We start from the raw sequence: 17500 nt of genomic DNA on the forward strand, positions 1-17500 counted from the left end.
GTGTGATGGAGAGAGAGAGAGAGAGTGGAAGAGTGTGTGATGAAGAGAGAGAGAGAGAGAGAGTGTGATGAAGAGAGAGAGTGGAAGAGTGTGTGATGGAGAGAGAGAGAGAGAGAGAGAGAGTGTGTGATGAAGAGAGAGAGTGGAAGAGTGTGATGGAGAGAGAGAGAGAGAGAGTGTGTGATGAAGAGAGAGAGAGAGAGAGAGTGTGATGGAGAGAGAGTGGAAGAGTGTGTGATGAAGAGAGAGAGAGAGAGAGAGAGAGAGTGTGATGGAGAGAGAGTGGAAGAGTGTGTGATGAAGAGAGAGAGAGAGAGAGAGTGTGATGGAGAGAGAGAGAGTGTGTGATGAAGAGAGAGAGAGAGAGAGAGAGTGTGTGATGAAGAGAGAGAGTGGAAGAGTGTGTGATGAAGAGAGAGAGAGAGAGAGAGTGTGATGGAGAGAGAGTGGAAGAGTGTGTGATGAAGAGAGAGAGAGAGAGAGAGAGAGAGAGAGAGAGTGGAAGAGTGTGTGATGAAGAGAGAGAGAGAGAGAGAGAGAGAGTGGAAGAGTGTGTGATGAAGAGAGAGAGAGAGAGAGAGAGAGAGAGAGAGTGGAAGAGTGTGTGATGAAGAGAGAGAGAGAGTGTGTGATGAAGAGAGAGAGTGGAAGAGTGGGTGATGAAGAGAGAGAGAGAGAGTGTGTGCCTGTGTGAGGAAGGATGTATATCAGCAGCCCTCAGAGGTGACTGTCACAAACACTGCTCTCACACTCACCCACACGCGTCCACAAATATACTCCTCTGCTCTTCACACACTCAACTGACAGTGGAACACAAACAGCGCTGACCTTTGACCTCACTCGTTCATCCTGTTGCAGAGGAGGAGTCCCCGAGGTTACAGCGGCCCGCTGGGACGAAGGTCGCCGGTTCGATCCCCATCAGCCAAAGCACAGAGGTGGGATGTGCTGGAAATCAGTCTGTCAAATGGTGAGAATATGCAGATTTCTTTTACAAACATATAAGGTGCTCATCAAACACACACACACACACACACACACACACACAGTTCTGTGCTGTTAGTTTGCAGCAGGGCCAGCCTGGTCCAGCCTGCCTCTAGAAGCAGTGGTTCTCAACGTGGGGTCCGGGGAACACCGGGGGTCCTGTGTGGGTTTCAGGGGGGCCCCAGCAAACGGATCAGTTGTTAAACTTCAACATGATTTCATGACATTAACACGGTTGGGTCTGAGAGACAACAACATCTCATCAAATGGGGGTCCTAAAGTGGACTAAATCAAAGGGTTGAGAAGCACTGGACTAGACTGTGGTGGTCCGCTCTGAGTCCAGCTGGTCAGACAGACAGTAGGCAAGCTCAGGCGCAGGTAGGCGCTGGATGGCCACAGTGTGTTTGATCTCATCACTGATTAAATAGATCTCCGTCAAACGCTTCCTTACCAGAAAACCACTAGGCTGATTTGCGTAGGAAAATCCTGCAGGAGGAAAAGAGTGTGATTTAAATGAGTCTACTCAAAGTGATTTAAATGTGCGGAAGCTGCCAGGAGAATGGCTCTTTGTGCTTCCCAGACAAGTCAGAAAACAGCTCACGCAAGTTTACATTTGGAGATTTAATGAAGTCATCTAACGTATATACCAGACGCCGTGAGTCGCATCGTCGCTCAGAGAGCATATATTTGTCTGCACGGTCCTAAATATGTCATGTTCAGTGCAACGACGCTGAGAAGACTGAGGAGGTGCCAGAGTTTGAAACATCAAGGGCTGACTCAACTTCGTCAACTAGTTGACTTAACAGTTTCCTGACCGCCAGGAATAATGATAGTAATAATAATAATAATAATTTTAATAATAATAACATTTTATTTACAGTATATAGTGCTTTGTCAATAACGCACATTTTCTTTTTTTTTTCTTTTTTAAGGGGGGTCGGTCTAGCGTGGGTCACCTCACAAATTGGTTGTCGCGTTGAGAAACATGTCGAAGAGGCTGTCTGAGATGGCCAAGTTATAAATAAATAAATAACCCCTAAAATAAATAAATAAATAAAAAAGGAGTTTGAAAAATGTAATGGAATTAGTAAAATAACAACAATGGATTTCCAGAAAAACAGCATTATAAACGCAGCCTTGGTATCTATAGCACTACACATGTTCAGTGACAAGTTTGAGTTTGTAGCGTAGTTAGTTCAGCTCTTCATGTTGCTCAAACCTTGTTTCCATCACCCTGATGCACGAGGACAGTGATGCTGACTGAGGGTGTTTCTCTGCCATCGGGGACATTTTGGTCACAGTGTGTCTCGGGGCGCAGGGGCCCCTGTGCTCGGGGGGGGGGGGCTGTGCTCGGGGGGCCCCCTGTGCTCAGGGGGGGGGGGGGCTGTGCTGCTCGGGAGGGGTGGCCCTGTGCTCGGGGGGGGGGGGGGGGCTGTGCTCGGGCGCGGGGGCCCCTGTGCTTGGGGGGGGGGGGGGGGGGGCTGTGCTCGGGGGGGCCCCTGGGCTCCCACATCCCCAAAGTTCAGGCATTGTAAACACCAAGCAAAGGCCAAGGAGTGATACTGATACCCCCAAAGGTGCACCGCCTGGCTGCAGAGTGTGTGTTTGTGTATGTCTGTGAGTTAATGGCTGTTTCATTTGTGTGTGTGTGTGTGTGTGTGTGTGTGTGTGTGTGTGTGTGTGTGTGTGCATGACATGACATGTGCGTTCATGCATGCGTGTGTGTGTGTGTGTGTGTGTGTGTGTGTGTGTGCATGACATGACATGTGCGTTCCTGCATGTGTGTGTGTGTGTGTGTGTGTGTGTGTGTGTGTGTGCATGACATGACATGTGCGTTCCTGCATGCGTGTGTGTGTGTGTGTGTGTGTGTGTGTGTGTGTGTGTGTGTGTGTGTGTGTGTGTGTGTGTGTGTGTGTGTGTGTACAGCTCTTGCGTCGTTAAGGTGTTAGCAGGCCTGTCTCAGGATGGCGAGCAGAAGAGTGAGCGAATTCAAACATCGAAGGAAAGCAATCCAGGGAGTTGCCAATCCGAGAAAAAAGTGCGTCGTTGAATGACAGCGCGGTGGAGGAGTGGAAGGAAAGCGAGAGAATATGAGACACAAAGAAAGAGAGAGAGAGAGAGGGGGGTGGGGTTCAGGGTGGTGGTGGGCAGCAAGTTGAAACCTAAGCTTTCTGGGCCCTCTTTTCCCCTTCCTCCAGGCACTCTGTGGCTGCTGAAAAATGTGCTGTATATTTGAAGTGTTAGATCACGTGACAGAGGCAGGGTTTGTGAATCAAAGTACACAAGGATTTCAGGAGTGAGAGAGAGAGAGACACACACAGAGAGAGAGGGTGCATGTCAGAGAGAGAGAGAGAGAGAGAGAGAGAGAGAGAGAGGGTGTATGTCAGAGAGAGAGAGAGAGAGAGAGAGAGAGAGAGGGTGTATGTCAGAGAGAGAGAGAGAGACAGAGAGGGTGTATGTCAGAGAAAGAGAGAGAGAGAGACAGAGAGGGTGTATGTCAGAGAGAGAGAGAGACAGAGAGAGGGTGTATGTCAGAGAGAGAGAGAGAGAGAGAGAGAGGGTGTATGTCAGAGAGAGAGAGAGAGAGACAGAGAGTGTGTATGTCAGAGACAGAGAGAGAGAGAGAGAGAGAGACAGGAAAAAAAAGGAGAGGGAGGCGGAATGCAACAGGCTACGCTCTATCTTGGCTGTGAGACGGACGTCTGACTGACAAACACAACGACTCCTCTGCTTCACACTTCATCAGTGTTCATCTCATCTCCCTATTGACTCTCTGACTGTGTTGCTGCCGCGCGCATTCCACCCAGTCCGCTCCCGGTGAGTTTGCCTTTTCCACCTTTTACCGCTTAGCTCGATCTCGCTTCTGTTTTCCTTCCAACTTTTTAGTCGGTCGCTCCTCGGCGGTGTGTGAGAAGACGGACACGGGACATGTCAGAGCATGAGTGAGACGTGTGTGTGTGTGTGTGTTTCTGTGTGTGTGTGTGTGTGTGTGTGTGTGTGTGTGTGTGTGTGTGTGGAGGAACGGAGCAGCGTGAGTGGAGAGAGATTGAGTTTCCTGAGGACAGCTTTAATTGAGAACAGAGATTTTGGAGAGAGAGGGAGAAGGAACAACAGAAACGGAAAGGAGGGGAATGCAAGCTGATCAGCACTTTCATGTGAGGCGATGAACGCTTACACGTGTGTGTGTGTGTGTGTGTGTGTGTGTGTGTGTGTGTGTGTGTGTGTGTGTGTGTGTTTGTGTGTGTGTGTGTGTGTCCGTCCATATGTGTGTGTGTGTGTCCGTCCGTGTGTGTGTGTCTCCGTGTTCATTTGTTCGTGTGATGGATGCATAGCTCTGTTTATTGCTGTTGTATTCTGCCTTGAAACGCTCTGATTCACAGTTGTTGAAGGACAGAAAGATCAGTACTAAGGTCGTCAACATGGTCACAGAAAATAAAGTCAGTCAAAAAAAGTGAATAATCCAACTTTTTTGGGGGGGGGGGGAATAATGCAACTAACAATGATTTTATTTATCGATTAATCTGTCGTTTATTTTCTCAACGAATCGATTAGTGGAGAAAATAAAAAGTCACAAAATGGTGAAAAACTTGACTCAAGTCCTCAAATGTCTTCTTTTGTCCTGGCCAACAGCCCACAACCCAAAGAGAATCCGTTTGCTGTCATAGAAGACTAAAGAAACCAGAAAATATTCACATTTAAGAAGCTGGAATGAGACAATTTTAGTATTTCTTTGTTAAATACGCTAAGAAATACTAAAATTGTCTCATTCCAGCTTCTTAAATGTGAATATTTTCTGGTATATACAGTATATATATATATATATATATAAAAGTTTGCGATCAATTTTCTGTCCATCGAATAATCAATTAATCCACTAAACATTGCAGCTCTAAATGCTTAAATACATGTAGAAGTTATGGCACCATTTGAGTCATGATAATCATACATTATGTATAGTGTTTTTCCCCCGTGTTCCATGGCTCTTGGTTAGTGTCTGTGTTCAGTGGTGCAGGTGGGCTTGGTAACAAAGTCAGCCAGACAGGCTGGCTATAGCCTGCAGGCTCTGGGCCTATAGCAGACTGGCTGTCAGGTTGATGGATGGCTTCATCAACCACTGAGCAGGTCTGCTGTACCTGAGCATGCAGGACCCAGCGCCGGCCGCTCGCCCCCTCTGGAGGTTACGTAAACAGGTTACTGTCACACAATTACATAAGGAGGATGGAAACATGAAATAATAAGCTCCTTTTGATATCGCAAGATCAATCTGTGCTACGTGTATCTGATCGCTGCTGTTCTGTTCTACATTGTGTGTGCGTGTGTGTGTGCGTGTGTGTGTATGTGTGTATGTGAGAGAGCGAGACAATGTGTGTGTGTGTGTGTATGTACGTGTGTGTGTGTGTGTGTGTGTGTGTGCGTGCGCGCGCTTGTGTGTGTGTGTGTGCCTGTGTGTGCATGCATAAACTCACTGCCCCCGTCAAACTGAAATGGTAACACTTTACAATAATAATTAATGGTTAGTTAATGCTTAATAATGCTTAATAAGCATTGATGAACCCTTAATGAATGCTGAACCCTAACCCTAACCATTAAATAACTAACTTAAATTGTAGACCAGTGATGTCATTCATGCACAAATGACATCACTGGTCCACAATCTAACTCGAATCAACTCTCAATAACTGTCAAACTAAATCAATGTCTGCAAAACTGTTTACAGTTTTCAGAGATGTGTGAGATCATTGTGCAAAATAAATCAGCATTGTTTTTCAGCGGAGTGTCCCTTTAATGAAGCTACGCTTATTGTAAATGTTACCAACGGAACTCCTTCATCATCCTTTGTATGAAATGAGCTACATTCAAAAAAAGCCTTGTGTGATGGATGATTGGTCATTAAGATGCTATTTGACTGCTAAGTGCTTCTGCCCAGCTTTTCCGAGCCGTGTAGCTCCGTGTACTAACACCATACTGCTGACCGGCCTCGCCATGCCATTCTGTGCTATGCATTTCAATGCTATGCAGCCGCTGCTATTTTAGCAAACTCCTGACAAATCTATTCAGGATTAATTTTCCTAATGTCTGATGGAATGCTCATCAGCACACCCTGACACCATATTAACGCCAGGGAGGGAGAGGTGGAAGAGTCTACACACAGGACATCAACAGCTGGGTGCAAACAATATAATAGCCACAGCAGACATCCCAATCTGGAAAACATACACACACTATCTAAATATAACTCTCCTCCTCTCCTCTCCTCCCCTCTCTCCTCTCCTCTCCTCTCCTCCCCTCTCACCTCACCTCATCTCCCCTCTCTCCTCTTCCCTCCTCTCCTCTTGTTCTCTCCTCTTCTCTTCTCTCCTCTTTTCCTCTTCTCTTCTCTTCTCTCCTGTCCAAAGAATAACTCAAACTAAATGTATTTTAGTGAATGCATTTCATACAGTGGTGCAGTCGGTGTTTTAGACAACATGGAGAAGACCTAAATATACTGGAGTCCCAAAACACACGTTGCTGCTGCCGTGGGTCTCTCTGCGTCCCAGGTCAGAGTCTCACCCACATCTCTGTGCCCCAGGTCAGAGTCTCACCCACATCTCTGTGTCCCAGGTCAGAGTCTCACCCACATCTCTGTGCCCCAGGTCAGAGTCTCACCCACATCTCTGTGCCCCAGGTCAGAGTCTCACCCACATCTCTGTGCCCCCAGGTCAGAGTCTCACCCACATCTCTGTGCCCCAGGTCAGAGTCTCACCCACATCTCTGTGCCCCAGGTCAGAGTCTCACCCACATCTCTGCATCCCAGGTCAGAGTCTCACCCACATCTCTGTGTCCCAGGTCAGAGTCTCACCCACACCTCTGTGCCCCAGGTCAGAGTCTCACCCACATCTCTGTGTCCCAGGTCAGAGTCTCACCCACATCTCTGTGCCCCCAGGTCAGAGTCTCACCCACATCTCTGTGCCCCCAGGTCAGAGTCTCACCCACATCTCTGTGTCCCAGGTCAGAGTCTTACCCACATCTCTGTGTCCCAGGTCAGAGTCTCCCAGGTCAGAGTCTCACCCACATCTCTGTGTCCCAGGTCAGAGTCTCCCAGGTCAGAGTCTTACCCACATCTCTGTGTCCCAGGTCAGAGTCTCACCCACATCTCTGTGTCCCAGGTCAGAGTCTCACCCACATCTCTGTGTCCCAGGTCAGAGTCTTACCCACATCTCTGTGCCCCAGGTCAGAGTCTCACCCACATCTCTGTCTCTTCTGCTTCTGCTTCATCCTCTCATTCACAACGCGCTCAGGCCCAGTTTGTGAAGTGTAACGTTTGGGACGAGATGAGTGCATCTGCTGTAAATTATGTCCAGCACTGTAAATATATCCATAAAGAATGGTTTGCATCTCTGGTTTCAGTGACTCAGAGGACAGACTGGAAAAGTTTAACTGTCTGTGTGCATGTGATTGAGAGAGAGAGAGAGAGAGAGAGAGAGAGAGAGAGAGAGAGTGTGTGTGTGTGTGTGTGTGTGTGTGTGTGTGTGTGTGTGTGTGTGTGTGTGTGTGTGTGTGTGTGTGTGTGTGTGTGTGTGGGTTGGGTGGGTGGTTGGGAGGCTTGTGTGTATTGGGTATAACTCCTTTAACTGCATTGCAATCTCATCTTTGTTCTCTATACTTTTCAAGAATGACAGCGCCTCAGGCAGAGAATGCTGTCTGGATACTCCCCCTCTCTCTCCCTCTCTCTCTCTCTCTCTCTCTCTCTCCTCTCTCTCTCTCTCTCTCTCTCTCTCCTCTCTCTCTCTCTCTCTCTCCCTCTCTCCCCTTTATTTTTTTATGTCTTCAATAATTAGGAAAAAGTCTCCGTCTTCTTCCGTGCTACATGTCAGCTGAGTTTGTTTTTCTATTGATCTGAAAAGGAGTGGCTCTCCTGGCTGCTAAGTAGTAAATGAGAAGTTAAGACTAGCAAAAGGAAGCACAACATCCACTACTTGTTTTTTTTTGTGGAAGAAACAAATCCACTTTTGTTCTGCAAGAATAACATATTGACCATGGAGTTTATATAATGTGTTTTGGTGAGAGCCATGCAGTGTCAACTTGGAGTTCCCACTTGGCTGCAGTGACTTTGAAGTCACTTGTTAGCTACATTCATTGTTGCATTCATTGTTGCAGTCAGTGCACATTCTCAAAGTACAAAGCGTGTTCCGATTTCTTTTCGGTAGCAGCTAGTTAGCAGCTAGTTAGCTACATTCATTGTTGCAGTCAGTGCACATTCTCAAAGTACAAAGCGTGTTCCGATTTCTTTTCGATAGCAGCTAGTTAGCAGCTAGTTAGCTACATTCATTGTTGCAGTCAGTGCACATTCTCAAAGTACAAAGCGTGTTCCGATTTCTTTTCGAAAGCAGCTAGTTAGCAGCTAGTTAGCTACATTCATTGTTGCAGTCAGTACACATTCTCAAAGTTCAAAGCGTGTTCCGATTTCTTTTCGGTAGCAGCTAGTTAGCAGCTAGTTAGCTACATTCATTGTTGCAGTCAGTGCACATTCTCAAAGTACAAAGCGTGTTCCGATTTCTTTTCGATAGCAGCTAGTTAGCAGCTAGTTAGCTACATTCATTGTTGCAGTCAGTGCACATTCTCAAAGTTCAAAGCGTGTTCCGATTTCTTTTCGATAGCAGCTAGTTAGCAGCTAGTTAGCTACATTCATTGTTGCAGTCAGTGCACATTCTCAAAGTTCAAAGCGTGTTTCCGATTTCTTTTCGAAAGCAGCTAGTTAGCAGCTAGTTAGCTACATTCATTGTTGCAGTCAGTACACATTCTCAAAGTTCAAAGCGTGTTCCGATTTCTTTTCGGTAGCAGCTAGTTAGCAGCTAGTTAGCTACATTCATTGTTGCAGTCAGTGCACATTCTCAAAGTACAAAGCGTGTTCCGATTTCTTTTCGATAGCAGCTAGTTAGCAGCTAGTTAGCTACATTCATTGTTGCAGTCAGTGCACATTCTCAAAGTTCAAAGCGTGTTCCGATTTCTTTTCGATAGCAGCTAGTTAGCAGCTAGTTAGCTACATTCATTGTTGCAGTCAGTGCACATTCTCAAAGTTCAAAGCGTGTTTCCGATTTCTTTTCGAAAGCAGCTAGTTAGCAGCTAGTTAGCTACATTCATTGTTGCAGTCAGTACACATTCTCAAAGTTCAAAGCGTGTTCCGATTTCTTTTCGATAGCAGCTAGTTAGCAGCTAGTTAGCTACATTCATTGTTGCAGTCAGTGCACATTCTGAAAGTTCAAAGCGTTTTCCGATTTCTTTTCGAAAGCAGCTAGTTAGCAGCTAGTTAGCTACATTCATTGTTGCAGTCAGTACACATTCTCAAAGTTGAAAGCGTGTTCCGATTTCTTTTCGATAGCAGCTAGTTAGCAGCTAGTTAGCTACATTCATTGTTGCAGTCAGTGCACATTCTCAAAGTTCAAAGCGTGTTCCGATTTCTTTTCGATAGCAGCTAGTTAGCAGCTAGTTAGCTACATTCATTGTTGCAGTCAGTGCACATTCTGAAAGTTCAAAGTGTTTTTCGATTTCTTTTCGATAGCAGCTAGTTAGCAGCTAGTTAGCTACATTCATTGTTGCAGTCAGTGCACATTCTCAAAGTTCAAAGCGTGTTCCGATTTCTTTTCGATAGCAGCTTTACTGAATAAAAATGGTCTATCAGGCAGCAGGAGCAGGTACTGTATAAGTGTTCTCTTCTCACTCCTCAGTGTTTTTTAATCATCGCCCGAGGCTGCTCTTCAATAGTGGCTACAAGTGCTTTAAACACACCTCTAATCCTCTCTGTAGAGCAACAGCAAGACAGACAGACAGTGTGTGTGTGTGTGTGTGTATGTGTGTGTGTTTGTGTGTGTGTGTGTGTGTGTGTGTGTGTGTGTGTGTGTGTGTGAGAGAGAGAGAGAGAGAAGAGAGAGAGAGAGAGAGAGAGAGAGAGAGAAGGAAGGGGGGCTTTGGAAGGACATTTCACTTTAATACTAAATGAAAAGGTGCCTACCAAATGCTTCAATTAGGCCTGACCCCTGGCCCCTGACCCCTGAGCAGGCTGCGGAGCCTGGAGCGACGGAGGCGCGACCCCGGGCTCGACCCGGAGACCCCGGGCTCGACCCGGAGACCCCGGGCCGCCCGCAGGCTCGCCTCCACATAATCACAACATTGTGTGTTTTATTAAACAATACTATCATCAACGTCATTCCAATTAGCACCACCGAGACAGAATTCACACAGTGTTATTCCTATTGTGTGGTTAGCCAGTGCAAATCCCCTCCAGAGTCAACACACTCACTCTGCCATCAAGTGACTCCCCTCCAGAGTCAACACACTCACTCTCCCATCAAGTGACTCTCTCTGGATGTGGTGGAAGAAATAATGGGACAGCGCCCAGGGTGATTTTCAGGCGATAATGTCCAACTGTCAACATTAGACAATATTTGAGTTCTTTCCACAAGCACATTAAGTCATCCTCCCATCTAGATTTGAGAATAGATTCCTTTTAAATCTGAAAGGCTTTACCACACTGTATTTAAATACGTCTTTTCTATACCCGAGTCAAATATGTTTGTGTCATTTTATTGTCTTAAAATTATGCAGATTATTTTGGTGAAGTGGGTATTTATGTCCTGCTTGTTAATTACAAATTAAACCATATCCAACATAACCAACACTTACTATCCTAAGTAATACAGCGTTCCTGGCGCATAATTCATGTACATTTTATCATCCCTTTTCACATTCTAAATACTCTTTTACCTACTTAAAAGCAATTTTTTATTAATTTGCAGATAGATTTTTTTTGCATAAATATAGTTAAAGGGAAAGACGCCTTTCTGACAGAAAGTACATGCAACTCAAGGTGCAACTCAAGGTGAAACATAATTTCCATGCAACTTGACAGTTAAGCGCAAATTATGCTCGAGCGAAATCGCCAGCGCTGACTGCACCGAGGGGGTCGCCGCAGCTGGGCGTCCTATCGGCGCAGCTCGGCGTAGGGGGCGTGCAGCTCCTCGAAAATGTGACTCCGCGGCGTCAACTCATTGTTGTGAGGAATGAGGAAATGCCATTTCCGACATGATTGCAAGTTCTTGGTAAACGACACGATAACGTTTTGAACGTGTACCGCAGCCAATGCGCCGAGTTAACATTCGAGTATGCACAGTCTCACTGTCGCCGCTTGACATCAACAATAGTTTGCTTAGCTCACGTTTGCTGGTTGACATGGCTCAGCTGTTTGATATCGTCATCTGACACGTTATCAGCATTTTGATTGGCCGTTGCATGAAACTAGTTGCACAAAGTTAAGAGTTTTGGAACTGTTGTGGCTGAGTTTCAGACAGGTTTCAAGTGCAGTGCAGAGGGCTTTAAACCATGCAACACATTTGCAACTTAGTTTCACATAAGTTCCAACCAACTAAAGTTGCGTGAACATTTCACCATGTAAAGCCAGCCTAAAGCTGGGCACACTGTACGATTTTAGAAATGTTGTTGCATCTCCTACTGTACGAGTAAATCATCTGCGATGTAAAGCCAAAGCTCACGATGAGTTACGGCCTCACACTGTACGGTCTAACCGTCAAGCTGAGTGCCTGTGCCTGTCAAATCCTATATTAAGAATCATGCTAAGTCTCTGTGTGTGAGTGAGTGAGCAGAAACTGTGTTCGGCCACAGCTATGCCATTTTACTTGTGATCGCGCTGAATCTTTCAGGAAGTGTAGAGAGCACCCCTGCGGGCGACCTAACGGAGGCCGATTTTTTTTTTAGGTAAGTAGGGACGATTAATTCACAGCCCGATACACTGCACGGATATTCCGCTAGTAGAAAATAAAACAGCTTGTCGGCCCCTGCGGTCCAGTCTGTGTATTGACAATTATCAATAAAGATTTGTTTGAATGTACGCTCCGAGACAGGCAGCAAGGCATCTGTCCACACACACACACATGCAAGTCAGCAGCACCAACAAACTAACAAGCTGTACTAGGGTTGCCACGATGGACGATGGCATCGACCATCGTGATGGGCCGACCCCCCATCGACCTCTGAGCCTTCTACATCGGATCATCGTAATTAATTATCTGTTCAAATTAAAATTGTGCTGTTTTAATCATAAAAAAGGCCAAGTCCACTTACCGTGATGCGCGGGGGACGCGCCGGCGGCATTAAACAAGCGCATCCAGTTCAGACTCAGAGAAGCCGCTCCTCCGCTCCACTGCTTCTCTGAACTGGGTGCGATTGTTTAATGTCGCCGGGGCGTCCCCAGCGCGTGAGAAGTCAGCTGTGTTGTGAAAACTTTTTAAGACAAACTTCACATTCTTTCCTGTTTTCAACCTAAAGTGAGTACAAGTCTTCAACTGGGAATTTAACTCGCCTGTTTCCAAAGTGAAAGTTGGAGTCGCTCCATACTAGATAGAGCAGCTGCGTTTCTCTTGCCATTCCTCCTCTCTCTAGGTTCAAAAGCCCACGCGAATCTAACGTTATATCAGCCAGTAATTCAGTCAGTTTTCTGCCAGCTAGTTAAATTCAACACACACATGTTGTTGGTGAGGATCTGTAACGTTAACGTTATTTGTGTTGCGCTGTTCAAATTGCTGGTAGTGACAGCCACTGCCCACTTCAGTCAGAGGCTAATAGCCTATCCAAGCACACTGGTATCATAGAGCTCACCTGTCCTGTGTTGTTAACGTGAACGCATTGCAGCGGCTAGCCAAATGGAATTACAGCAACGCAATAATTAATTATTCCCCCACCCCCACCCGTGACGATGCCATCGTCCAAAACGATGTTTCACTGTAAAACTATCACAATGGGTATTTTCATGACATCGCACAACCCTAAGCTGTACTAACAAAGCTAACGTTAGATCAATCAGATCAGACAAATTGGGCTGCTGAAGATCAACGGCTTTTTCCTGCCAGCGTTTGTATCGTCTACGTCCCGTATGTCCAGTGAGTGAAAAGCGTTGAGAAAAGGCACTGAGCTGAGCGAGGAATCGACTCGTAGCTCTGCTTCAACCGTGCGACCGACGGGCGACAGCTGACCAAAATTTCGGACACTGCAAACGATGTCCGACGAAGCTCAAATTTGTACCCGACTCTAAAATGAGTCATGCGACTCACAAATCAGGTCAGAAACAGGTTTAATTCGTAGTGTCCCCACATGACATGGTTGGTACCAATGGATTCCTTGGGTCTATAGTTTCATATGATATAAGTACCATCACTCTACCTTCAAAAATGACTCCGCTACAGACAGTGATGTCGACCGATTTTTCTTTCTCAAAATCAATTTTTTGTCAAATCCATGGCGGCCCCAAATTTGGCGGCCATGGCCTAAAAGGTACCAAAGATAAGAACATCTTATATCCTGTATTGGAAAAACAGCTATTGTAAGATGGTGACTGTCGGCTAGCAGTTATCCTCAAAGAAGTTTCTGAATAACACTCCAAAAGTAGGGATGCATTGAGCGTCTATGTACTGTACATACAGTATGTCTTATTTATTGTCGTGCCATTTCTTGACTAAGCTGACAACATAATAGCGTGCATAAATTAGAGCGATCATGTGCGCCGCAGTCAAGAACATTTTGCGGTTACAGAATTGCTGTGAGACGCCGATGGTTTATGGAGCCAGCGATATTTGAATTCCTCCTAAGCAGACATTTTAACACGTCAACTTGAGACATAAAATATAGTATGGTTATTTGTTTGGAAGCGAGAAATCGGATTATATTGTTTGTGGGTGATGTGTGTGTGTTGTGCCTGTAATGGTGGGTGTGTATAAGCAGTATGTGCATTTTCATAAGTGTTTTCAGCATCGCACATCTTCTGGCTTGTGGTTCATCTCTCAGAATACATTGGATGGTGGTTTTATGCTTCACTGCTAATTATCCCTGTTGAAGTCATGTTTGGCTGTTGGGGGTGGGGGGGGGGGGATCTATCTTTCATACCCACTCAGACTTGGTAATTGATTGGTTACTCCCTGGCTCCAGGTGGCGCCGTATACATATATGAGACTCTGTGGTTTCAAAAGCAGACTTCGTATTTTACTTCTCCTTTTGATATGGAGCTATACCTCGCCCTGCCCACCTGATCTTTTTAACTGATCTTTTTGACTTTGTGCAAAGACGTTGTAGGGACCACCGCTCCTCTGGGAGAATGATACACTACACACACACACCCACACACATACACACACACACACACACACACACACACACACACACACACACACACACACACACACACACACACACACACACACACACACATCTCAGTAAATACTCCAGGGCAGCAGTAGATTCCCTGCCTACCAACATGAGGGTCGCAGGTTCGAACCCCTGTGTCACAATTGTCACAATTGGCTGTGTCTGCGAGTGGGAAGCTGGATTAAGGTTATGTGTCCTGGTCACTGCACTAGTACCTCCTCCGGTCGGTCGGGGTGCCAGTTCGGGGGGAGGGGAACTGAGGGGGGGGGGAATATAGCGTGATCCTCCCACGTGCTACTGTACATCCTGCCTGGTGAAACATCCTCGCTGTCAGGTGAAAAGAAACGGCTGGCAGCTGCACATGTATCTGAGGAAGCATGTGCTAGTCTACAACTCTCCCCAGATCGGCAGAGGGGGTGGAGCAATGAGTGGGACACCAGGGGGAATTGGCCAAGTTACATTTGGGTTGAAAATGGGAGAAAAATCTGGAAAGAAAAAAAACCTTACAAAAAGAGAAGTAAATAAGAGACGTCTGCAACTGAACCAAGCCATAAACCTGCAGTGTGTTGTTTCTGTTTCTTAATGCATCTCTATTGAGCAAATGTCTGGCGACATAAATATAGTCGCGTATTGTTTGAGCGTATTTACTCAATGTTGTAGTGATAATGACACGATAGACTTCAAAAAGAAAAGGGAAAGAGCGGGGCCAAACCAAAAGTGATCCATAAAAGAACAAAGATCCGCAGAGCAGCGATGTCAAAAGCGAGCCCACAGCGCTTCACCACCCGTCGACTCCATTTTCCAACTGACGCACGGCCTTCCTGACAAGCAGGCGTTTCACAACACGAGAGGCTGCTGCTCTATTGTTCCATCAGAAGCTCTTTCTTCATTCATCCATTCCCCTGAAAACATTGCACAAGCAGTGTTATCGGCACCGGGTTGTGCGTTCTGCCTTCAGACATTTCCATTTTTGCTTCACCCAACGACACAACCTGGCACCAGGCCCGGCGCTAGGGGCGGGCCTGACCGGGCCGGGCCCCCCCATTCAACAAACTGGCCCCCCCATTCCAAAAAAAAAAAAAAAAAAAAAAAAAAATTTTGCTAAACGTTTTTCCGTTTTTCTGTTTTAAAGTTTAACATGGAATCTGGCTGTCATTAGGCATTGATTAACTGAATGCTATTGCTAACTGTTACTTTGAACATCCATTTGCAATGATTCTGGCTGGATTAACTATTGTAAATTTGTCACAATGAATGCAATTTGTGCACAATGTGTAAATACACTTAATATTAATTGTTTAGGCCTAATTATTTGTAAAGTCACAACACATTAGAGATGTGTGTAGTTCTTCACAGATTTAGCCTCTTCATTTTGCTCTCAAATGCACCAGGTTGACGAATTTTACTTTAAAATGTACAAAATCTTCTTCCGGGGGAGAATCCCCCCGGACCCCCCTTGGGTAGCTTGGCCCCCCCAAGCTAGTGGCAGGCCCCCTCTGTAACTTGGGTCTGGAGCCGGGCCTGCCTGGCACTCACTTTTTCACATGATGTGCAGAAAACGGCTCAAACGTAAAAAAAATAAAAGAATCTTAACACACAAAAGATCAGCCATTGCTGGATATTTTGCCTTTACGCCACTGTGTATACAGTGCAAATATAGTGTGAGACGAGTGTGTGTGTGTGTGTGTGTGTGTGCGTGTGTGTGTGTGTGTGTGTGTGTGTGTGTGTGTGTGTGTGTGTGTGTGTGCGTGCGTGCGTGCCTGCGTGCGTGCGTGCGTGTGTGTGTGTGTGTGTGCGCGGGCCAAGGAAAAGAAATAATGGAGAAAGTAATGAAGGAGCGGGCGTGTCAAAGTCAAAGCAGGGCTGTCTGGCCACAGTGATTTTAATTTGAGCTCTCAGTGCAGGGCAGACGCATCAGTAATGACCGTGTGTGTGTGTGTGTGTGTGTGTGTGTGTGTGTGTGTCTGTGTGTGTGTGTGTCTGTGTGTGTGTGTGTGTGTGTGTGTGTGTGCGTGCGTGCGTGCGTGCGTGCGTGCGTGCGTGAGGTTTCATTAGTAATTAGACGTACATTGAACCCCATTCCTCCTGATGCTGAAATAAATGGAAGATGTGGTCTTTGTTGGGAAGCCATAAAGTGAAGACACATTTACAGGCAGGATAACAGGATCATGCTGATCAGGCCTATTTCTTTTTTAGTAGTTAGTAGTTTTAGTAGTTTTTAGCAGTTTTTGAGTATTTGTATCATTTCAGCCATTTATACACGAGCCAGGCAGCACCAATGCATCTGACACTTAACACATTAAGTGCCAGAGACGGACTAATTCGTCTTACATAATCCAGCGCTTAAGTGCCAAGGACGGACTAACTCGTCTTACATAAAGATTTTTTTTTTTTGACAGTGGGACATCAATCAACCGCTTTTACATCTTCGAGATCACTATTGGAGCAAGATAATGTGTATAATCTATTTTACCGACCCACTAAGTGTTGACAGTGCTCCCCCAGACGACCGAAATCAAAGAAAAAACTGCCGCGGGACCAAGCCGTTCAAGGAAATGCCGTGGCGATTTTACAGTAACAGACTTGTCTTGCCTGAGAGCGGCCGCGCACCGGCAGCAGCACACAGAGAGCGGAGAGCGATTTGCAAAATAGATCATAGGTGAAACACACTTTGAAACACCTCAGAAAGGCCAGAATCAACATCTGCCCATCGCCCACGCATTCCCCGGCCCATCTTGACTCGCACAAGGAGCGTCTGCACGCACGCAAGCAGGCAGGCAGGCACACAGGCAGGCAGCAGCAAAAGCGCTTCTGACACGCCCGCTGTACAGCGGAGGGAGGAGGGAGGAGGGAGGAGGGAGGAGGGAGGAGGGAGTTTGAATGAGAGGGGTGTTTCCTGTTGTTATGGAGGAAATTACTGTTCAAAACTATTGTTTAGAATGTCTGACGGTCTTACTGATGCCAAAAATGAATGGTTAAAGTGACTGTTTCACAAAAAGCCATTTATCTCTGAATAAATTTCCAGACGCTGAAACCATGCTGTACTCAACGGCTAATATCTACATAACTACTAACTCTGCAAACTAACTCTTTTAGACAGAGAAAGCACACATTCTATTAGTTATTTTTAGATGATTGGTGTTCATGAATTCTTAACAGAAAAGAATCCTCGGCTGTCTCTAAAATGAGCCAGAATCGTCAAAAACACCCCTGGCACAACTTACCTACAGGAATGAAAACATGGCTGGCATTCAATGTGTTAAGACGACATTATTGATGAAAGTGTATAAATTGATGTAATAGTTACACTGTTGTTACACTGTAAAAAAAA

General features: G+C 45.9%; 1 protein-coding gene across 1 annotated transcript in view; it reads left to right on the forward strand.

Moving 5' to 3' along the window:
- Positions 1 to 861: 861 nt before the first annotated feature.
- LOC310799219 (retinoic acid receptor gamma-like) overlaps positions 862 to 17500 on the forward strand; it is a 65738-nt gene continuing 49099 nt past the window's right edge. The window contains 1 exon segment of the mRNA XM_083661787.1: positions 862 to 967. Within this exon segment, the coding sequence (XP_083517913.1) occupies positions 941 to 967 (27 nt within the window). The 5' untranslated portion in view covers positions 862 to 940.

Source organism: Poromitra crassiceps (genome assembly GCF_964638095.1).
Source record: "Poromitra crassiceps genome assembly, chromosome: 27".
Taxonomy (NCBI): Eukaryota; Metazoa; Chordata; class Actinopteri; order Beryciformes; family Melamphaidae; genus Poromitra; species Poromitra crassiceps.